General features: G+C 42.7%; 1 protein-coding gene across 1 annotated transcript in view; it reads right to left on the bottom strand.

Moving 5' to 3' along the window:
* The window catches only part of STAB2 (stabilin 2), a gene marked incomplete at both ends in the record, with an annotated part of 76,931 nt that overhangs the window by 2,069 nt on the left and 51,632 nt on the right, over window positions 1–23,230 (bottom strand). Inside the window, 28 exons of the mRNA XM_079544001.1 lie at window positions 60–188; window positions 1,486–1,593; window positions 2,615–2,773; window positions 3,638–3,757; window positions 4,046–4,152; window positions 4,288–4,453; window positions 5,490–5,623; window positions 5,970–6,111; window positions 7,112–7,305; window positions 7,740–7,847; window positions 8,244–8,348; window positions 10,169–10,318; window positions 10,622–10,745; window positions 11,128–11,184; window positions 12,286–12,432; window positions 13,234–13,323; window positions 13,407–13,583; window positions 14,036–14,095; window positions 14,449–14,580; window positions 14,956–15,102; window positions 15,181–15,264; window positions 15,891–15,938; window positions 16,513–16,632; window positions 18,639–18,710; window positions 20,208–20,281; window positions 20,814–20,939; window positions 22,425–22,501; window positions 23,094–23,139. Coding sequence (XP_079400127.1) covers window positions 60–188; window positions 1,486–1,593; window positions 2,615–2,773; window positions 3,638–3,757; window positions 4,046–4,152; window positions 4,288–4,453; window positions 5,490–5,623; window positions 5,970–6,111; window positions 7,112–7,305; window positions 7,740–7,847; window positions 8,244–8,348; window positions 10,169–10,318; window positions 10,622–10,745; window positions 11,128–11,184; window positions 12,286–12,432; window positions 13,234–13,323; window positions 13,407–13,583; window positions 14,036–14,095; window positions 14,449–14,580; window positions 14,956–15,102; window positions 15,181–15,264; window positions 15,891–15,938; window positions 16,513–16,632; window positions 18,639–18,710; window positions 20,208–20,281; window positions 20,814–20,939; window positions 22,425–22,501; window positions 23,094–23,139 — 3,203 coding nt within the window. The remainder of the gene's footprint in view (window positions 1–59; window positions 189–1,485; window positions 1,594–2,614; window positions 2,774–3,637; window positions 3,758–4,045; window positions 4,153–4,287; window positions 4,454–5,489; window positions 5,624–5,969; window positions 6,112–7,111; window positions 7,306–7,739; window positions 7,848–8,243; window positions 8,349–10,168; window positions 10,319–10,621; window positions 10,746–11,127; window positions 11,185–12,285; window positions 12,433–13,233; window positions 13,324–13,406; window positions 13,584–14,035; window positions 14,096–14,448; window positions 14,581–14,955; window positions 15,103–15,180; window positions 15,265–15,890; window positions 15,939–16,512; window positions 16,633–18,638; window positions 18,711–20,207; window positions 20,282–20,813; window positions 20,940–22,424; window positions 22,502–23,093; window positions 23,140–23,230) is intronic.

Here is a 23,230-nt window from a genome sequence, read left to right as displayed (position 1 = left end):
AAAGCACAGTGGGGTCTGGGAAGTGTGGAGTGCTTGCTTTGCACTCCTCTGCCTCTTACCTTGAAGTGCTGGAAGGCTGTGCTTTGCTTCCTGAATCGGAGGTACGAGTATCCGATGAAGGCCACGACTCCAATAACCAGGCAGATGCCAAAGAATATCCCTGTCCCCGTACTGGCATGGAGATGAGCCTGGAAGCATGGACAGGGTGAGCTATGGGGTGTGCACTGATTGCCTGCCAGCACCCCAGTACTGTGATGTTTCCCTAAGCTACGTCTGAAGTCCTTAGCTGCTTTTGTGGCGGAGTTCCCCACTATGTGGTCTGCAGAGACCTTTGAATGCGACTTTCTGATAATAACTGCAAACTAGAATTTGGATGCTGCGCACTCAACAATGGTTTTGGTACAGCTTCAGCTTGTTTGTGTTTTGAAATATCCAGAATAGACTGTTTTATGCATATGCATAACTTCTTAATGAATTCCTAGGCAAAGAGCTGAAAGAAATTTACACGTAATCTGGATTTAACCTATGTGGGAAGAATGTTTCCAAACTGGGTTGGTGGTTTGCCTTCTGCAGCCCTGTGGCCTGATACGATTGCAGTCCTGAAGGGAACTGCTGGTTTTGTGCAGGTGATAATTTTGTCTGAAGGTTCTAGGGTACTCCGGATGTAGTTTCCCAACCACTGTGCTCTTTGCTGGTAATCCTAAGAGTGAAGAGGGGTCTCCAGTGCGGAAGAGACTCTGGCTTTTCTCTATGATGCCTCTGTGTCCTTCTTAGAGAAAGGGTTTCTACATACACGCTGGCAAAAACAATCCCTTAATTATCCTGACTGATATACACTCTGCACTGAAGTATAGTGCAGTTGTACAGCTAAATATTAGAAAAATCTTTGGTTGTCCTCCTGCATTTGAGTTATGAAGAAAATAATATGCACAGTATTATCACTGTGGTGCTATGGACTGACAGAAATGGTGTGTTATTTTGAATCGAGTCAAAGAGCCCAAAGGAAGTGAGAGCAGCCCTTTCTGCACTGCGTTGCTTCGCCATGTGCTGTTGGGTTTGGCTTGGCTGCTCTTCCTCACGGATGGGATAACTGGAACCACAGCAGGAATTTATGTGTGCAAAAAAATAATCTGAGTTTTCAAACACTTTGTTTTGGAAAGGAGGAAGTGCCAAAACCAACAGTAACGAGTTTTCCTCAGAAGCTTGAAAGATGCTTTTGGGAAAATTCAGAGGGATCTTTATAAAAGCTTGGGTGTGCAAAATAGCTGAAGAGATTGAATTGAATTGAAAAAAAAATATATGGGAAGAACAAGCTTCGCTAGCACTTTGTTCTCACCCTCTGAATTTCTTTCAATATAACCTTTTAAACTGAAACTGTATACATGGGGGGCAAGGGGGGAACTGGGAATATATGAATATCAGAAATTAATATGGGATATAAGCCACAGCCACCTCCCACTACCCCAGAAGTCCCTATGTACTTACAGGTGCTGGCGGAGCCCTCAGAGGCTCTGAAATGACATGGATTATCCCATTGGAAGCGACTATATCCCACTCAACAATAGCACTTCCATCCACGTATCTGGTCTCGGTCTACCAGGAGAGAGAACAATGAGATCTGAGCTCTGGCCCTCCTGTCTTGGGAGCTTATTTCCCCAGCTGCTATGTCAGATACTGACACATTAAGAGAAATCACTGGTGGGCTTGGTTTGAGCCTTCATCCTTATCCTCTATACTGCCTGCAGGCTTTTTTTTTCTTTCTTTCTTTCTTTCTTTTTTTTCTTCTCCCTCTACTTGAAAGTTACCAACAAACTTCACGAATGCAAGTGTCTTTAATGATAAGCTGCTGCTCTTGTCTCTCCTGCCCTTTCTCTGTTCTCTCCTGTAACCCTGACTGTCTGAAAGAAGGGTTGACCCAGGGCTGTATCCCCATGCTGCAGTGCTTTCAGGCAGTCTGGGCTGCATCTTTTGAGTTGTGCACGTTGGAGTGTGGCTGCTTGCAGATGTGTATATTCACAGTTTGCCAGCTGCTATCATAATAATGGAATCATAAAGTCATTACAGTTGGAAAAGATCTCTAAGGTCATTCAGTCCAACCATCAGCCATCCCCACCGTGCCCATTGACCATGTCCCTCAGTGCCACATCCACACAGTTCTGGAACACCTCCAGGGATGGTGACTCCACCACTCTGTGCCACTGCAGCACCACTCTCTTGGAGCAGAGACCCAACCTAAACCTCCCCTGGAGTAATGTGAGACCATTACCTCTCGTTCTGTCACTCTTACTTGGGAGGAGGCCAATCCTTACCTCACTACAACCTTCTTTCAGGTCATTGTAGAGAGCAATAAGGTCTCTCTTGAGCTCCTTCAGATTGAATGATCCCAGTTTCCTTAGATTCTCCGCGTAAGACTTGCGCTCCAGAAAGCTCTACTGCCCTTCTTTGGACATGCTACAGTCCTAGCTCTGCCCACCCTAGGAGCACCAGTCTTCTCAGTTCAGCCTCTTATTGTTGCTGGCTGTAACCTCACAGTGTTGCTCTCCAGATCAGCACGTTAGCTGATTAGAAGGTACAGGATGAGAGAGAAAAAGCTGGGGATTTCTTACAAAGGTACCTGTTCGGTGGAAGGAGCTTGGTATTCTTTTCCCCTGTTGTCTGTAATTAGAAGTTTTTCTCCAAGACGAGTCAGGAGAGTGGTTCCATTTGTCAAGTCTTCATAAAACACGATACTGGCATTAGATAAATGATACTCAATGTCTCGACCGGAAAGTGTCTAAAAATCAGAAAGAAATACAAGGAATATTAATCAGTCCCTTTAATCCACTGGATTTACCTCCAGTCAGAGTGCCTGTGACCTTTTTCCTCTCTGCTATTAATGTTTCAGTAAGTGCAGTACAGGTCAGGGTCTGCTGGGAAACCTGCATGCAAACAGTAGGGAGGATCCTCCAACCCTGCTGGCCCTTTGGCTGCTGCAGGCTACATCTTGGCTGTGCTGGCACAAAGGGTTTTACTCTCTCGTGACCTGAAGTGATGAGCCTTGTAGATACTCAGAATAGCCTGATGCAAGGCAGAGCTTAAACTCATAGGAATTGAAATCTCTTGTGTGCTGCTTTTAATAAGTACACAGCTTTATACCTGAGTGGCTTATCACTCTGGGACAGGTGGAGAAGTCCTGACCTCATCTCTGTGGCTGGGGTTGCACCTCAGCTGTTGGAGGCAATGTTTTGTGGAAGGAAGGAAAAAAGGACAGGCACAGGAATGAAGCTAGGACTAGCCTTCTTTAAAGCATTTGCAAGAAATATCAGAAGTACTGCTTTTTTTGAATAACCGAGCTTAATGAAGCCAGGGGAGATTTCATGTCAGACACCTTTACAGCTGGATGACTAAAAGTCCTGATGGAAAATTCTCCGGGGTGACTCAGACTTTCAGTAACTTAGTACTCCTGACTATAGAAGGAAAGCAGAGAGTATTAAATTAACCCTTCCAGAAGCACAGTTCAAGCTATATGGGATTACAAAGATATTGTGCCATACAAAGACTGTTTTTTAATTGAGATTGCATCAAGATAGAGAAACCCATGAATGGCTGTTTAGAAAGTGCTATTAAAATGAAGAAAGAAAAGTGAAAACATTCTTGCCTGATTTTCCCTTAATCCACTATCATTTGGAGCGAAGAGTGTGGCATGCACTGACAGGTCGGTGAGGTACCGCAGGAATGCTCTCCCTTTCCGAGAGCTGTTGGAGTAAGCCATGATTTTCTGGGCAGAAACAAAATTCAGCTTTAGTGAAAGGCAATTTTGAGATAAAAAGATGTCATATGAGTAACAATAAAGAGGCTTCGCTTTCTGTCCCCTACACTGGCTGTGGACAACAGCCAGTACTAAGGTACTAAGAGGCATAGCTTAGTGTGGAAATGGTGGTGGTAGGTGGATAGTTGGACTGGATGATCTTGGAGATTTTTTTCAACTTTGGTGGATCTATGAATCCATGACAGTGTTTGGGTGCCGGGACAGCCCGGTTATCCCTGTGCCCGTGGCAGACCGTACCTCCAGGAAGTTTGTGAGCGTGGGGAAGGACATCAGCACTTGCAGCAGGTTCCCACTGCAGGAGGAGCCATCCCCCACATAGCCTGGCCTGCAGGTGCAGTTCACCTCTGGAATGCACAAACACAGACAGCTATGTGGGCCAGTGCCCTTTTCTAGGCAGTTTTGGTTCTCCTTGTTCTTGGCTGCCAAAAGTACTCAAAACAGGGCCCCCTTTGTGGCGAGGCTGAGACGGCCATTCTCACCTTTTTCCCTGTAGCAGAAGACATCCCATGTTTCACTCAGGTTGACCCTTTTCCCGTAGTCCACAATGCCGACGTACCCGGCGCCACAGTTTGGTGATGAGAAGGCAGTAGGGTAGCCCACTCTTTGGCCATCCAGCCAGCCAGCTGCACACAGGTGGTACCGCGCCTGCAAGGCCATGAGGGAGAGAACATGGGGAGAGCTGGGTTGTGGGGCCAGAGCTGCCGATGGACTGGGACAGCATCTGACATCCCCCAGCCCACTTTTAGGAATCTGAGTGAACTCCCTGCCTTGCAGCTTGCTCTGCTTTTGCTGCTCCCTGCCCGTCCAGCCCTTTTGTTGCTGGCTGTGGTCCAGCCTCATATTTTGTGAAAATATCTCTCAACCATGAACATCTTCCTTCCTTCCTTCCTTCCTTCCTTCCTTCCTTCCTTCCTTCCTTCCTTCCTTCCTTCCTTCCTTCCTTCCTTCCTTCCTTCCTTCCTTCCTTCCTTCCTTCCTTCCTTCCTTCCTTCCTTCCTTCCTTCCTTTTGCAGATGGGAAGGAGCCAGAACAGTACAGTCTGGCTCACCCTACGGAAAACAAGTCTTACAAATCTGAGGTGTGATGATGCTTATCCCACTGACATCAACCATGTGTTGCCTGCACACTCAAGAAAAGGAGCGTGGAAATAGCTCTGCTGAATTAATAGTAATCCTAGAGCATTACTTTAATAAAAATAATAAAATCCAAACATAGATCTAACTTGTACATTTCTTATAGAAGAGCTAAGAATTACAACTCTCATGAAAACCCTCTGCAAGTCTGACTTTATTCTCTGGAAAACTGGAAACAAAAATTTGGCAACTGAATTATTTTCAGTGCTGTATGAGCAGGCACGAGCCCCAAAACCAGTCTGAAAACTGCTCTCAGGCAAACATATCCTGGGCTGGCAGAAGGGAAGAAAGGTTAGAACACAGAATTTATTGGCACTGAGCAATCCCCTTGCTCCTCCTTCTCCATTTACACCATGGTATGAGCAGGCACGAGCCCCAAAACCAGTCTGAAAACTGCTCTCAGGCAAACATATCCTGGGCTGGCAGAAGGGAAGAAAGGTTAGAACACAGAATTTATTGGCACTGAGCAACCCCCTTGCTCCTCCTTCTCCATTTACACCATGGCTAAATCCACACTAGGGACTCCTCCTGCAGCGAGCTTACATCACCTTCTGTGCATATAGCAGCTGGTTGTATGTGGCGACAGTGGCTGACTCATTGGCACAGGCTTCCTTTGCCTTCTCGTAAGTCATTTTGTACTGCCCCTGGGGGGACCGTAAATGGAAAACTCCAACTGTTGTGTCTGCAGAGAGAGAGAGGGACCAGCTCTTACTGATGGGGCTTCCATTTCTGCATTAAAAATCAACTGTGCAATAGGGAATATTGGTAACTTTTATGAAATACAGTTAGGACAGACAGGGAATCATGGGTAACATTTCTACCTGGAATGCCTTCATCTGTTGGTTCATAAACCCAGTATTGCGAAAGTATTTAATGTTCTAAGCTGAGTTGTACTTACATCTCATTGTTTCCAGTGGATGTAGAGGACTGGGGATCTTACAAACACAGGGATCCAGGCCAGACCCACTGACATCAGTGCAGTGGCACGGGGACAAGGACCTTTCTGTCCCATGGTGTGCCATCCTCACCTTGGAAGTGGAGATCGGTGCAGTCTGCATCAGGGTGGCACTGCCCATTGTTCTGCAAGCAGCGGTCAAGAGGAAGCTGCATCACTGAGCAGTTCAGCCCATCACCAATGTAGTTGTTTTTACAGTCGCACTTGCGTTTGTCCTGGTTGGGGGGAGAATAAAAAAAGCCAAGGCAAGTATTTCACTGACATAAAAGTGGTATTTCACACAACATACTGAACTGCTGGAAAAATGTCACTTGATACAGCCAAGAATGGGCAAACAGAAAAGTTGCTACTAACAACCATGATTCAACAGACTGCAAACTGTCACACTGTTGTTTCTTCTTTTAGGCAAAACATTTATGCACGTACCTAGGTGTTTTGCTAAATAAATGCCAAGGCATAATTCCATCCACAAAGCTAATAATGTGCGTTGGGGAATTATATGACATGTAATTAAGACAAACGGATTACACACCAATCAAAATTATATCTAAATGGCAGCATGGAAACATGAAAGGAATTTAGCAGTCCACTGATCATAATAAATTGGGAACTATAAACCGAGGAAGCTGATACAACCAGGGACTGTGATGGTTAGCAGCTGGAATGGATTAACAGTGAGGCTTTTCTAGATAGTTCCTGGAAGACACATCAGGCAAACCACCAAAATGGAACAGATAGATGATCCCAAAAGCACCAACACAAATGCTGGATCAAATCTCTGCCACGAGTTTTCCTCAAGCTTTGATCTTTCATGCCAAGAATCATGTGGCTGCAGGAGCTATCTAAGGGTCTGATCAACCAGAAAGTGATGTTATTCTCCCAACTGTCCCCAGGTTTAGACACCAATATACACACAGTTTCATGCTGCCAAACTTCTATTGCAAATAGGGATAGCCAAGAAGGGAGAGCTACAAAAGAGGACAGACAAACTATGCATGCAAAACATTCTATTTACTGTAGCACCCTTTTCCTCGGCCCTCATCTGAAACGATGCCAAAATGGACATGGAAAGTAGACTGGTGTCACATAATAATTGTTCTGGGAAACAGGGGGCTCTGAGAAGCAGAGAGTATGATCCATCTGGAAAGCAGACTTCTTGGCACCGGGAAGAAGTGTCTCAGACTTCCCTATGAAGACCCAAATCATTTAACTTACAGGCCCTATGACAGTGCAAATAGCATGTTCATGGCAGCCTCCATTGAACCCATCGGCACAAGGGTTTATAGGAAGGCATGTGAAGCCATCTCCTTTGTATCCCTTCTGACAGTTGCAGAAGATCTTCACCCCAATCTGTGTGCAGTTGGCTGCTTTGTGGCACCCACCATTGTTTTGTTTGCAGAGGTCTGCAGCTGCACAAGGAAAAAAAAATGCATGAGTAATGTTTGCTTTTAAAGGGTTTGTTCCTCTGAAAGGCAAACCCCCTTCAGTTTGTTCTTCTAAGGCACATTAAAAATACTAGAACATCTCTTTGGGTAAAAATACTATTTGAGTTTCCTGAGGCACTCCTGCAGTTGCAGAATAGCTATCCCTTAGGGCTCTGAAGCGCTTGGCAGACATCCTTGCTTTAGGAGACATAGCACCAACACTTGGAGATTCTGCTTTGCCTCTTGGCAGCCCAGAAGAGCTGCCTTTAGGGGACTCTGCTCCATCCAAGGTGAATTTGGTGGATGCGAGAAACCTGGCTTGAAAGTGACTGTTACTGCAGTGATGCTACTGGGGAGCTGCTTTACCTAGAGCCAGTGAAAGCGATCCTGAAAGTGCAATACTGTGAGAGGGAGCTCACCTGTGCACGTGATTCCATCCCCATTGTAAAGTGGCTTGCACTGGCAAGTGTTGTTCTCCATGCAGACAGCGTTGGCAGAGCAGCTTGGTGAACACACTGGTGGCAAAGCTGTGGGGAAGGCAAAAAAGCTGGGATGTAGATGGTATTTCCATTGCAATACTCTTGCTTCATATAGACAGGAACACCCTCATACCCTCAAGTCTTGCTAACAGAAAAACTTGTATAATTTTTTTATGACTGATTAACTCTTCGGTAGTACCTTCCAGGGAGGGAAGCACTCATATTCCCATCTCATGGAGGGGAGACAGGGAGGTGAAAGGATTTGCTCATAATCTGAAGCAGCATTAGGGATGCTGCTTTTGGAACTCCCTTAGTCTCCAGCGAGAGCTTCTGGCATTATCAGCATTTTTTCACTCTCGTCTATGCACTCTCAATTCTGTTGAGTTGTGAATGCTGTCAGCACCTATCTCCAAGTAACAGAGTGCAGGGAGCAGAGGCAAATACCCAGCTTATTTTCACAGAGCCGGCCAGTCCATCCTGTCTCACAGAAACATCGTCCTGTCCCTGAATATCCTTCCTCACACTGCCCGTTGTTCTTGCATTCACAGGCTGCAAAGGAAACACATAAAGATCATTTACAGAGTCGTTGCTGTGAAAGCAGAAGATATTTCCACAGAGAAGCCTTCCTTAGACTCCCAGTTTAGGTACATTATTACCTAGAAATAACTTTGCTAAGTTTGACCTCACAGTTTTTCACCATGAGTTGAGTTATGCAGAGGACCTGATTGCCCAGGGTGATTGGACAGCCTCTGTTCTTAGAGGTTCTTGAGTCCTTTCAGTTCTACTCTGAATTGCATGGTCTGAGCTTAGAGCTGACCCTGCTTTGGGCACAAGTTGGACTCAAGACCTCTTGACATCCCTTGCAACATGAATTATCACGTGATCTTACGGCTGTAGAACTAGCATTAGTTCAATGTGCATTTGAAAATGAATATTGTCCTGCATAGCGATAGCAGTAGAAAACCTCCCACAGAACTACAGCAGGAAGGAGCTAATGGCTGAGGTGAAGACTCAGCCTGATCCTGTCCTAATAAGCAGCAGCTTCAAGTTGTAGGGAAGGCCTCAGCTGGACAGCAACGTGGCCTGAGGGAAGAAGGAGTTTGGTTGCTGTTCAGGAGAAGGTCGGTCTGATTAAGAAAGTCAAATATGAGGTAAGTAAGCTTTGCTGCAAAATATGGATAAGTTACACATAATGCCTTTTTTAGGTTTTATGTATTTTTGCTTATGGCTTCCTTTTATTTATGGCATGTTACCCATTGTGCCCTAGAGGTTCCTCTAATCTATAGATGATGTTTTTCTCTGCTCTTTTGGTGCTATAATAACTTATATACTGAGTCTGTCTTAAAAAATTATTGATAGCTCTCTGTTTTATGCAATGAAGAACCAGTCTTTTTTGTCTCATTTCACTTTCTCAAATATTCTTGTTTAAAGAGGGTAATGATGTGAGATTTGGTCAGACTTTGATTCTATGAGAACCTGTTTCTGCTGTAAAGGAATTTCACCCTTTGGCTTTCTTCCATTTAGTTTGGTTACCTGATTCTTACTCAACATAAGTACATATTGAAAAGAAGTGGCTGTAAGACTTTTTTTTTTCCTGCTAAGTATCACAGTTTGAGATTCAGAAAAGCAATTCTCATAGAGTTTGTGCTACAATATGCTGTAAGATGGATAAGCTGGTGACGTGAGTATTCCTGAGCAAGATGTGTTACTTTAATCCTAAAGATGTCCAGCTTCTAACCTCCAACCCCGTGTGTCTTGTGAGTGCTGCAGGTATACACAGTTAGAATGGAAGAGTTAACATCAAAACTTCTAATCTGAAGGCTTCATGTTGGGAAAACATTTAAGTTTAAGGGATGTTGTTGATCCTGTTTTCATCTAAGTTACATTTTAAACCACAGCCAAGTAGATATATGAGCAGTTTCTTGTCTGCCGTCCCTCTTCACAAACTGATTTCAACTCAGTGTCCTTTTCCTTCTCTTTTGCAAAAGCAGTGCATGGCCTTGGCCTCCTATGATCCTTGAGGAGCCGTTGTGCTAACTAAAATACTGACCAGTCCTCTATGAGAATGAGAGGGAAAGCAGTGCTGTAGTTGATACACCTTGATGACTGAGGCTCTGATTCCATTCCATGTCACTTATATACCACGCAAAAGTAGGAGCTCTGCACAGAAAACTAAGAACACCTCTGTCCTCACTGCCTTTTCCTCCCTTTTGAGACCTTGCATCATCCCTCTGCATGAGGAGATGCTCAAGAGAAATGCTAGTGTTGAAAGGAGGAAGCATTTTTTTTTTGTTGCTCAAAACCACATCATAGACAAAATGGTTCAGACTGGAGGTGGGCAGTAGTATGGAAATGAAACATAGACATACGCCTGCAGCTGGAGCCATATCTGCCTGGCAAGCACAGCTCACACGAAGTCCCGTTGAAGCCACTGTAGCAGTGGCACTCTCCTGTGCCAGTGTAGCCATCGTCACAGTAGCCATGGCTATTGCATGGAGTTTCTGGACCCCCTGGGCAAGCTGAAAAGTCAAAAAAAAAGGAAACGAGAGAATAATAATTAAAAAAGTGGATATTGAGCTCAAGTGCATCCTTATCCATTGCCACTGTTCATTGTTAATTGTTTTGTAAAATCTTGAACAAAAATAACGCCTGTAAATGAATCTGCTCGGATTTGTACAAGCAGCTATGACAGCTTTGACAGCAAATTTCATGCCCTGAGATCCCCGAGGTGCTTTTACAAATCCTGTCAGAAAGGTGCTGTGCACCCTTCCAGCCTCAGAAGGCGCAGGCCTTCCTGTCTTTCTCACTGGGTGCTGCCCTACCTTGGCAGTCGGGCCCGAAGTACCCCTTGCAGCACTTGGCTGTGTGGATGACCATGGAGCAGTTCCTGCGGCAGCCATCCCTCCGTAGCCCATAGGAATCATAAGTGCACCGGTAGATCCCCTCCTGGGCATCGTGCATGGCAGTGCAGAGAGGTAAAAAAAACAGGAAGATGAGTGCTATATGGAGATTTGATTATTTTTTAATCATCGTTTCTGATATGCATTGAATTAAAATAGGATGTAAGAAGCCTCATACATTTTTCACATACAGCTTGCTAAGCTTGGCTAATGAGGCAGGGACTGATCAGAAGCACTTGCTACAAGAGATGCCATGTGAGACCAACAGTCTTCCCATGCCCAGCATGCCTTTAGACAGATTTATGTTATCATATAAGACAACAGTTGAGTTTTCCCTCTTTTTGCCAAGCAACTTATTCCAGTTTGTGTGTGTGAAGTACAGAGATGAGCAAGTTAGGCTGCTTAAATGCAAGACTTTAATGTATTACCTTTGGTTTTGTCCCTGGAGGGCATTTGGCACCACTGAAGCAGCTAGCACAGTACCCCTGTTGTACAAAATGGAAAGGAAAATAAGCATTATAAGCAAAATAATACTGGCAACAAAAGAGTATTTTGAGTAGATAAAAAGTGTCTGTTTTGTGTGAGCAGAAAATATGAGCAGAAAAGAATGTGGGTTTATCATGCTTGAAACAGAATATAGCTTTGGAGAAAGGAGAGAACAACAAAATAGTTGCATTGATTTATTGCCATGAAATGCAAGAAACGAATGTTTGCCCCAGAAGAAATCTACTCCTGATCTAAACAAGTAAGAAAATGAGATGGTGGATATTCTTTAAAAAAATATTCACATGGGGTGCATAAGATCTGGGTGTATAATTTGAAGTACTGGTAATTGGTTACTTCTTGGGAAGCAGAGGCATTCTGAGGGAATGACATCCATTTCAATTAACAAAATAAGGAAAAAAGAGGTAACTGAAGTGGGTGAACTACGCAAAGTTGTTGGTTTCCTGGCTGAAATATGAATTCCAAGATGTTTTTAGAATGATTACATGAAATTTAATTTACTTCTAAGTGATTTTTTTAACATGTTTTGAATTAAGCTAGAGTAAATTTCTTCTTTAAACTATTTTAAAATGTTTTGGTTTGGAAATAATGAAATCAACAGGAGTTTCAGAAGCAAAATCACAATCTGGGGATCAAAGGTGGATGCAAAGGTGCCCAAGCCTAACAGGAAATTTGTGTTTCATCACCTTTACTTTGCCCTCTTCTAGCACCAAATGCCCACTCTCAGAAAAATGCCACCAGTGGCATGTGCTGCGAACATCTGAAGATCGGTGGGTTTCAAAACTTCCCGATTGTAGGACATGTTGAAGTTCATGGAATAAACTTCATCCACGCTAACTGTGTCAGCTTAGGTGTGTTGAGTGTTATTTCTATGAAAGCAAGAAATGTGAGAGGCCAAGAGCCTGTCTCCAACAAGTGTGATAGAAACAAAGCGCAGGTGAAGGCAACCTGAAGTGATGGAACCTAATCTCGCTAGTGCCAAAGCTGCTCAGAGCATTGACCCATGTCGTTCTGCAGGCAGGGTTTGGCCCATGGGCTGTGTCTTTGGTAAATGATAGTATGGCAGAAACAGATGGACTAACCATGATGTCCACGGTGAAGAAGCTGTCACAGCGGCCCCCCAGGCTGGGGTCCATCAGCAAGCAGTCTATGCCATAGGCAATGCCCCCATCAAACTCCAGCTGCCGCTGCACAATCTTGCACTGTCTGTCATTCAGGAAAAGTGTGCCCTGAGGGAGGAGATGGGGAGAGAGTGTGACAAATGGTGAGGCAGTTTTCTGTGGGGCCAGACCGGATCCAGATTCTGAATAGGAATCAGGGAGGATTCTCTCCTTTAGGAATGCTCCTGATGTGCAATGGTGTGTCAAGCTGTCCTGTAGGTAATGTTGATGCCTGCAGGCTCTTGAGACTACGTTAACTTCTTTTCCTAGGGTTCACAGTGCTAAAATCTCACTGTTGGGAAGATCTTTTTCGTTTCCTCTAGTGGACTGGCCTACCTCAAGTGCATTTTGGCTTGTCCACATTTTCAGAGGCATATGCTTGTCAGAGAACATGTGAGTATGATCTGATATGTTTGCAGAGAAAAAATGCTGCTGTTTTGGCTTAATGGGTTGCATACATACCTACAATCTTATTCTGTAAGCAATTACAGACCACAGTTTGCACCCAGATGATGTATTCACAAGGTTTCTGCCAAACCCAGGTTCATCCTAATAGTTTGTATTTCATTTTAGGAGAAGTCAGTGTGCTAGTATTTATCTTTTCAGGTTGCTGAGAGCAGTTTTGAAGAAATAGCATCTTACAGGAGAGAAAATGACAGCTTTGAAAAACTCTTACAAACCAACTAGCATGCTGAAAGGGGTAGGGTGGATGCACCAGTTTTGTGGCTGTTGACATGGACTGACAACAAGCAATTGAGTTTTGGTGTCACTAATCATTTCTAGGCTCTTTACACAGGCACAGCAGGGTTTATATGAGCTGATTCCATGGCAGAGGTAAGGGGTGAAGGTGCTGGCATGGAAAATACTTACAATCTCTTTGTTATCCCCGCAGCTAATGCTGAGGTTGGAGCCCTGTAGAGTCTTCAGCAAGGTGGAGCGGGGGAGTTGGTAGGCTAATATCTGAGAAAGAAGCAAAGAGATGTGTGTGCTCAGTCTCACTGGTTTCAACCTAGGCAATGCTCCAAAAAAATCATAGGTCTCACCTCAGCATTGCGGACAATGTGGAATTTGAGATACTGCACCAGTTTGTCCGTGTTGGACTTCTTGAAGAGGAAATCCTGCTGCTCCTGGGGCAGACTGCGGATAGCTGTGTCCGTGGGCCAGAAGAGTGTCACAGGTTTGTGAATGGGATCATTGATCAGCCCAAGCAATTTGTTTTTCTGCAACATGCAAAATACTTTTCTGCATGCATGTAATTAATGCTCTCTCTAAAATGATGTTGACCCTATAAGGTGAATACTGGTATAACTGGGATGCAGTGGTTACTGGTTTGCAAATGTTGTGACTTTGAAAACTACTGCTGAGTTGCCCAAGTTGAGCTATATGACCCAATTCTCTGAAGTGCTTCAGCTGTCCACCAAAACTCAGGCTATGGGCCCAGATAAGGGGTGAAAGACATATTTGGTTTGAACACTGGTCATATGATCTGACTTACTATAGGACACAGCTGAGCTGGGAGATGAAAGCTGGCTGAAAGTTTTTGGCTCCATTGAGGAGCACCTTGTCAGTGATGTTGTGTGCCATGTCTGTGCCCTTATTTTTATTTTTATTTTTATTTTTAAAAAAGCATTTTAAACATGTTCCTAATGGCTGCTGACTCTTGTGCACTTACCTCTAGCAAATTGCTGAACAGGACATATCCATTTTTGGCTGCAACCATTTCAAGGCTTTCCTACAAAGAAAGCAGTTGCCAGTAGATTAATGTAATAAATACATTATAAGTGTATTTAAAACACAGATATTGTCTTGTTTCCCCTTCAAGTGTTATTGCTTTTTTTGTTTTGTTTTGTGTTTTGTTACGAAAGCCATTGAAGAAGCTCCGAGCAAAAGTCCTCTTACACTATTCTTAGCATGAACGTACTTCCTGAATGAATTTAAAATATAGCATTTAACTTCGTGGGCAGTGTCAAACTGTTTTTATGGAAGGTCTTCTTAGTATCACTACTTTATGTAACACTTGCATAGTAACAACAGTTAGGTAATATAAAAGCCCCATAGTTAAGAATAACCATGAGCTGCACTTACCCTCTTAGAGCCTGGGGGAAAATCCTGAATGTGTGATGGGACCAGGATTTGGTTTATGACATGAATCACGCCATTTGTACCAACAGTGTCACTGGATATAATTTCAGCTTTATTGTTCAAATACAGAGAGTTCTGAAAAGGCAATTAAAAATATTTTCTGTGGGCTCTTGTTGGATGGTGAGGCTGCTGCCAAATTTCTTTGAGATGGTGTCTTTATGTGCAACAAGTAGTGGTTTTAATAGATTACCCCTTGCAAGCATGGAAAACAGTGGAACCAAACCCCAGAGTTGTAAGGTAAAGGAACTCTCAAAGCAAGGTTGACACAACTCCAGTGTTAACATGGCAGATAAGTACTGCACATTTTGGCTAAATAGACACTTTTTTGATTTTTTTTTTAATACTACATTTATTCTTATTTATCGGAGAAGGTAGGGAAACATTCCATTTTTGAAAAAGGCTGAATGAGCCCAGCCTGTTCAGACCCTTACCTCTTCTTCACCATGTTACCTGAACATAGCTGATCTGTATGGTGTCCCCCTGCAGAGAAGTGATGTTTGTGAGCGTTGTCAGGTCACTGTGCAACAGACTGGCACAGCCCACTATGTGGTACCTGAGGATTTGAGCCATCACCCCTTTGGCAAGCCATCCCCTCACCTGCAACAGAATGCAGGGGAATTGAGAAGCAGCTGAGCAAGGTGGCTCCATCTGAAAACTCACAGCCTTCTTACTCACCCTCTGGTCGCTATTTAAAACTTTTGTGTGAGGTACGAACACAGTGAAAGGGCCTGGGCCAGCAGTATCTCTGATGGACAAGGCCTGTCAGATTGGATGGGATAAAAGCAGTACAGAGTCATTAGTTTGCAATGATCACCAGTAATCTAAAATAAGCAGAGAGCTCTGCTGAAGTGGGATGAATTCATCCATCTACCATGGCAACAGAACTGAAGCTAGAATATAAGTCTGACTAGTAGGCCAATATATGTGAATCTGTGCTGTCCTGAGCTTGTGGGTAAACAATTGCTCCTGACATACACTGGAAAGCAATGACAACTGGTAATGTACACCAGCATCCTGTGATGTTTCAGACATCTGGAGATGGTGTAGCAAAATGAAAATGCTGCTGTGGGGGTAGAAGATTGATATTCACTCACACCAGAATTTGTGAGAGAAGTACTGGAAAGTTTTATACTGAACTGGTGGAAAAATGCAGTTTTATGCCTGGTAAGGAAGCCTAACATTTCCCAGGGATGCTAGGGATTCTATAGCAGTTAATAGTTTAAATCAGAGCATCTCTGATGTTAATGGCTTGCGATCCGAACCCAGTACCAATTATATCCAAGGATTTTGGTCAAGGACTTTGGTACACATCAGATCCCTGCCTGTTCCCCTCTGCACATCCTGAGGCAAAACAAACAAACAAAAAAAGCCAGCACTTTTCTTACCTCTAAATGAAAATAAAACTTAGATGTGTTGAAGTTCCTGAGAAGTTCCTGCAATCAAGAACATTGACTTTGTAACAATGCTGCAAATCTGGAGCAATGTGCATGGAATGCAACTAATTGCAGCACTTGAAAAAAAGGAAACTTCTAGCTTAGAGTTAATGCTGCCATTGCCCGTCTTCTATTCTTGCCTTGTTCTATAAAATAACAGGATTCTTTGAAACTTGAAACTACCAGTAGTAATGTGCTAGTGCTGCACTCGTAACAATCAATCCATCAGTGTAGTGGTTTTCTCTTGAAGCTCTGTTATCATTAAAGAGATCCCATAAGACAAAAACTAGCTTGTCAGTACTGGAAGGCTGCACTGCTGCAGATGTACTGTGTATTATACCCATTTTTTGTTTTGTTGTTGTTATCTAGCAATACCCAAATCTTACTTCTGAATTCTTGGATTAGGTTAATTGCAAATTCTGGGTGAGGGTTACCAACTTATAAAAAAAAATTAAAAAATAAAGGCATGTTTATAGATAAGTATATATCTATAAATATATGTTTATAGATAAGTTTTGTATTCAATAGCTATGTGAAGAACAAGAAGGGCCAGCAAACGTATGCAATACTTTACCCTGTGGATGTTGCCTCGGCATTTAAATCCATCTCCAATGTAGTTTGGTTTGCAGGTACAGGTCCGTTCTGTCAGCTCGGTGTCTTTACAGATGGCAAATTCACTGCATCCTCCGTTATTCTTGTAAGATCAAAATTTAAAGTATTTCTTTGTTTCCAGGTGTAATAAAACAATTCTAGTTTATCATTTTTATTCCCATGCATATAAATTAGGAGGATTTAATCCAAAGTGGCTTTTAGAAACCAGATCTTACTGACACTTATTACTATGTATTTGTTCTTGCAAACAAGAAAGAATATTTAATGCACCTAAGAAATCACATGACTCTCCTTTTATCCAGATAATGTGCTTTGGAAGCAGAGGTGCACCCCAGCACTGCTTACCCTCTGGGAAACTCTGAGCTGAGGGGTTCACAGCTTTGACCCATCACAAGTCTGCGCTCCCCACTTAGCACCTCAGGTTGCAGTAAAGATTTTATCCTGGACTTGACAGCAAATCAGGAAAAAATGTAGCTGTCTTGTTTTCTTTTGTGTGCTTGTTTTGTCCTTCTCAGTGCTGCTTATCATTTGCCATGGGCAAAGTAGTGGAACATCCTTTGGGATCCTTCGGGATCTCTCAGTGGGGCTGGCCATAAGTATTAAGTTTGGATACGCTTGCTCTTTTTATTTTGCTAGCTGTAGGCAGACTGTTGGCAATCTTGGATTTGCCATAGCTACTCATGCAGTTTTGCTGCAGAGAGGTTTGGCCATATTGGAGCTAGGTTAGTCTCTGGTCTGACAGTAACAAATCTCAAGGCTATTTTTTTTTAAATGGCAGGATTAGTAATGTGGAAGTTGCTAGAACATGGCACAGAAAAAAGCATAGGACAATGACTCATAATTTCAAGCTATTCGTCCTGTAGCTTCTGTCTTTGTTCTTGCTCTTTCATCTCAGCAACCTTTCAAGGTTAGAGAAAGCTTGCTGACAGGCAGGGAGCATAAGAATTATTGTCGCTGTGCTCAGTACACAAAGAATTAATGTGTATGGGAGACTGGGTATGTCCTTGCTGCAGCCTGCCAAGAGGCAGTGCAACGCAGCTTGTGCAGAGCACTGCATTGCTTGCAAATACATGGCTTGCAGTGGTTGCATGAAATGGAAGTGGCCTCAGGTGAAGGTTGGGAAGGGAAATGCCATGGGAAGGTCTGGGTTGCATTTTGTAAAGGCTAAGAAGGAAAGTAGTTTGTCCTGAGAAGACGCTCTTATTTATTTTTATTTATTTTTAAGCCTGCATGGCTCTGGTCTTTGCTTCATGGGAGTTTTGCCCCAGCTGAGCAAGTAGGCTGGGACCTCCACTGGGAACTTCTACTCCAATCAGTTCTCCAAACAACTGTTTGCCCCACTATGGATTTGACTGGTAAACATCCAGCAATGGTGAGGACTTAATGCTCTGATTTGGCAATCGAAACTTCAGCCTAAGAAGGGTATATGTTTGTTCTCACCTGATCATTCCTCTCAATTAGGCCACCCACATGGACTCCCATATCACACCAGGGTGTTTAGTGGCTGGAGAATATTGAAAATAAATGGTGGTTTTGACCTACTGTAGATTCCTTTTGCTTCTCAATCACCTTGCTCCTGGAACAGCTACAGCCTACCTACTGAGCATCCCCATTATATATATGTATATGTATTTTATTGCAGGTAGCCTGTAATAGTTCACACCGAGTTTTTCCTCATAATAGCTAAAATGTTGGTTAGACCTTTGGGACACCAGCCCTAATTTAGCTAGTGGCTTTTTATAGGAATTCCATCATCTACTGAGAAGACATGATTTACATGCTACCATTACAGTCTAGGATCTGTGTCTCTAGATCTGATTTAAAGTTGTTTTTAAGACTCAGTGATGAGTCCAGGCACTTGTATTATGTCCAGGCTGTGGTCCAGGAAAAACTTTCACTGCATATTTTGTTTCCAAAATAGTGACAGTATGAAAGCAAGTAGTGAAGTAAGAACGTTTAAAAATTAAATAAGTTAATGTAAGTGATTTCTAAGCATGAAAGGGCTGGTTTACCTATCTAACTTATACCGAACCTCAAAGTGTAATGCTCATAGCAAGATCTTAAATGCTCTCTTCATGTGTTACTTACTTGTGAACATAGATTGATATATGTGCATCTTTTACCATCTCCAGAGTATCCCTTCAAGCAATTGCAGACTGCCTACAGAGGAAGAATAGGAAACATGCATACACGGGGTTGTTAGATTTTTCAGCAAGTTTACATTTAATTTTCTTTCCTTTGTTTGTTTGTTTGTTTGCTTGTTTGCCAGGTTAACATTTATGCTAAATGGGAATAACTCATTTCCTAGTGAGATGGTTTACAACTCATTAAACAAAAAGTACTTCACCTATCTTGCAGCAGTTCCTCAGTTCTGAGCTACCACGGACTAAGGCTGAGGAAAAGCAATTTCTGACAGGATCTATTCCTCCCCCCCCCCAAGTTTGTTCATCTCTTTTGTTTCTCCTCTGCTTCTCTGATCACTTAAAATGACACTTTGCATATCTGGATAGTCATCTTGCTGGCAAAGAAAACTAAAACCCTAATCTGTTTTTCCCATTTTTTATGCATGGGTTGTTACTTCTTTATTTTTCCTTACTGTTTTTTTTTTTTTTTTTTTTTTTTTTAAGTGGTAAGTCATACCTACAAAACACCTTTAGAACTGTGTCCTGATGTTACTGATAATTTCCCACCTGCTGGCAGCATATTCAGTGTTTGTGTCACAGTCACTTAGTTGGGCGCTAAGCCTTTCATCTTTGTGATAACTGTGACACGGCCACAATGACTTTGACTTCTCCTTTCCAGTTCTACTGCTTGATGGTTCTCAGTTTTGAGTGAACAAGTAATACATAAGAGATTAAATTTTCAAGATGTTTTCTTTGGCAGAGAAAAATCTGCTAGGCAAAATATTAGTATCTGAATGACTGAAATTCCTGCAGAAGCATTTCTGCTCCTGAAGAAATTTTGCTGTAACTGCCTGTTGCAGGATTACAGTCCTGCCAATACCCAATATGAAGCTATAGAAGGATGACAAGAAGTGCTGCAATCAGGCAGTTTAGCTTCTCCTGGATCTGGCACAAAAATAGAAACACTAATCTGTGCCACTTGATTGCCTGGGCAATTTGCTCCTCTTTTTTCCCTTTGTCTTTTCACACTTCTTCCCTTGCAGAGCATGCTGTACTTCTGCATGGGAGTTGCAGAACATTCACAGGAGGAGATGCTGCTATTCTGTAACTGTTGAATGAGAATTATGATTCTGCCTCTTCTGTTTCTTTGTGAATATATTTGAGCTGGGAGAAGAGCTGGTCTGAAATGGGATTTTTCCATAGGCAGTTTTTATAACAGTAACAAAAATAATTTGTCAATACTTTGAAAATAAAAGGTTTTCACTGGAAAAAATCCTGAGATAAAAAACCAACTGTTCAAAACAACAAAATACTGCTTTTCTCTGCAGTTCTGGATTTCTTTCACTGAAATCCAAGTTTTCATGTTTGTGCAGGCTTCCCCTCAAATGTATTTTTGAAGGAACACACTTTTCAGAGTCTTTGTTATGAAACTCAGTTTTCTATTTAAAAACAAAGTTGAGATAGGGAAATCTTTTTTTTTCCAACTGTAAAATGTTGGCAGGCAGTTACTCATCGACACTGACAAAATACTCACTTGATTGGGTCCTGTCTGAGTGCATTCTGCATTTTTATCACATCCACCATTGTTCTCCAGACAAGGGTTGATTTCTTTATGAAACAAACAGAAGCAGTTAAGAATCAATTAAACTCATTTAATTAGATATTTCAGTCTGGGTCTTGCAGTTGCCTCGGTAAACGCTAAAACACTGCCATCAGCATCTTGAAAGCTATACCTGTGGGACTGTATGGCACACAATCTCCTCAAGTCTTTAAGTCTGCTATGATCAGAGGAACGGGAGTGTATCAACGATTTGAGGTCAAGCTGGAGGGGCTTTGAGCACCCTGATCTAATTGTAGGTGTCTCTGTTCATTGCAAGGGAGTTGGACTAGATGGTTCTTAAGGATCCTTTCTAACACAGACCATTCTATGATTGTAACTTGCTAACGCTTGGGCTATTTGTCTAGTAGTACCAACCATGCAGTGCTGCAGACAAGCCTGTAGGGATGCCTTTGTCACTATGGTCTCTAGTGTCAAGAAACTGCACTTCCGGACCATAGCAGAAGACAGATCTTCCATGCACAGGAAAGCTCACTCCTGTAATTTTCCTACTGTGATACATGAGACATTGGAATGTCTTACCCAAGCAGACTACTCCATCTCCGGTGTACCCAGCTTTGCAGACACACACTCTGTTTCCAGGTGTTGTTTTTCTACACTCTGCGTTGGCAGAACAGCCACCATTGCTGGTCTCACAGGCGTCAATAGCTGAACAGTGATGAGAACCCAGATTAAACAAATAATATACTCACATGGCTCTTCTCTTGTTAGATAAAGTGGTCTTAAACACCTAAAGGGATTTGTTGACATCTTCTGAATGACTCTCATTTAAGAGATTGTAGATGTCATTTGTACCAAATATTTATTATCTCTTTTTTATTCCTCTTTATTACCTCTAACTAGGGAGGTAATGAGAAGGAAAGCAGGAGATTTGTCTGGTCTGGAAGATAAGAATTCAAATTCAGATTTGGCTTTTGATAACTTTCCAGCTTCTGATTCTGCACATTCTAATCAACCAACAAAAAAGGCCCCTTTGTACTCTTCTCCAGATTAAACAGGAGTCTGAAGGTTTTCTTTAGCTTGCCCTTATCTGTACTCAGATCAAATGGTCATCTCTTATGGACTCTAATACCATCCAGCCCTCCTGTGGCAAAAAGTACTGCTTGTTATTCAGATGGATGCTTGTGCTGTTCCTGTAGCTCTGAATGAATTAGAGGATCACAAACTGACCCTTCTTGTGACTCAGAATGCAGTGAGGGGGCTTCTTCTGAACTCGTGTGGATCAAACCAGCTCAAACACCGCTTTAGTTTTTGCCTCAAATGACCTCAAATTGCTGTTTCAGCATCTCTAACAGCCAGACTGAGGAGATTATTTTCTTGTAGTTGTTTTTGTCTGGGAATCCTGTGCAGGGGCATAAGGATGAGCTTAGAGCCTATAGGGGTGACCTACATCCCCCAGCTCTTCTTGCACTTGTGTATTTCCTACTAGGAGATTAAAATTGCTTTTGGTTGGTTTGGGTTTGGGATAGCAGTAGTTCAGGTATTGGATTAAGATCTTGCCAGCCGTTGTCAGTAGACAGATATGTTTCTGTTCCCAAGAGCATTAGTATCTTAATCAGCTAGGGATTAGGTAAATAAACTGTAAAATTGTAGTAATTGCAGCCGGAAATGGTCTATCCCTTAAATCTGGATCTCCAGGCTTTTGGATGCCCACACATGATAAGCTGCTATTGCCTTTGTTGGAGGGTCTGTATGCCCTAAATAAATTGAATTTTACCACCCCAGAAATCTGTACAAGTTCCAAAGGCTGAGGAAATAACATGGCTGTACAGTTCCCAGCAGCTGGAAGTGCTGTTGTGCCCTGAGTTGATCTCTGTTTGCTGAGCTTTGTTGGAAAAAGGAGTAAAAGTTATAATCCAGGTTTCATTACCCTGCAAACAATGGGGCCTGAGTTGTGCACAGGATGTTCCCTCTCCTCTAGTCTCTCTTAGCACGTCCCCTAACTTGCAGGCTCTGAGCCTTTTGTTGGCTATGAATCTGCACCTGTTGCACTTTCACTCATTTCCAGCAAACTGGCAGCAATTCCTGTTTTTAAGTGGTGTGCAGGGGAGTGCTCCTCACTCAGCAGCTCCACTGTGACCACAGAGCATTTCAGGCACTCTTTATAACAGGGAGGAGATGTTGTTCACTTGCCTGTGCAAAATGTCCCATTCCCTGTGAACCCAGCTGCACATTTGCAATAGGCAGTGTTGTTTGACAGGAGAAGGCAGCTAGAGATGTGAAAGGAGATAGGTGACATTAAAGTAAATGAATACAACATTCAGGTCTTTCATACATTCCCTTTTGTGTAGAAAGAAATGTTTAACCATATATTTTGATGTAACTACAATCATAGGAACAAACTCAGCCAGACCAAGCTGTCAGAATTTGCTTTAGATGAGTCATTTCAAGTATTAAAAATGAGTGCTTTGGCCATCAGATGTCCTGTTTTCTCATGCAGAACTCCAGAAATTCATGCCCACTCAAAAGCTGCGTGTAAATTTTTGTTTGTGCTTGTATGGTATCACCTTCAGTCTGCAAGTGTGGATTTAAATTTCTCTGTCTGTTACATGGCAAGACGTGTCTCACCTCCCTCTCTTTCTAAATCCCATTTGTTTCCCCTTTTAACATGTGCATTTTGAAAATTTCAGCCTTATTACTGAATACATTGTTAACACTGTCCTTTATCTCTGGAGTAGAAAATGTGAGTTATCTGTACTGCTGAGAAATCTTCAAAAAGAACAAGATAGACCATGGTTTTGTTTTACCGGAGACCCCCATTTTCTCCTCTCTCTTCCAAAAAAAAGTACATTTCATACATACTTGGCGCTGGTATGGCATGTGTTGTTACATGCATCGTCTTTGATTTCTGCAAGGGAAAAAAGTGAAGCAGAGATCAGAGCCTTTCAGGTTGATATCCTTTGAGTTTCCCACTTTCACATGACTCTCATGCAGAGCTG

This window comes from Tetrao urogallus, assembly GCF_951394365.1.
Source record: "Tetrao urogallus genome assembly, chromosome: 1".
In the NCBI taxonomy this organism is placed as follows: domain Eukaryota; kingdom Metazoa; phylum Chordata; class Aves; order Galliformes; family Phasianidae; genus Tetrao; species Tetrao urogallus.
Note: the sequence above shows the minus strand (reverse complement) of the source record. Positions and strands in the feature narration are given on the sequence as shown.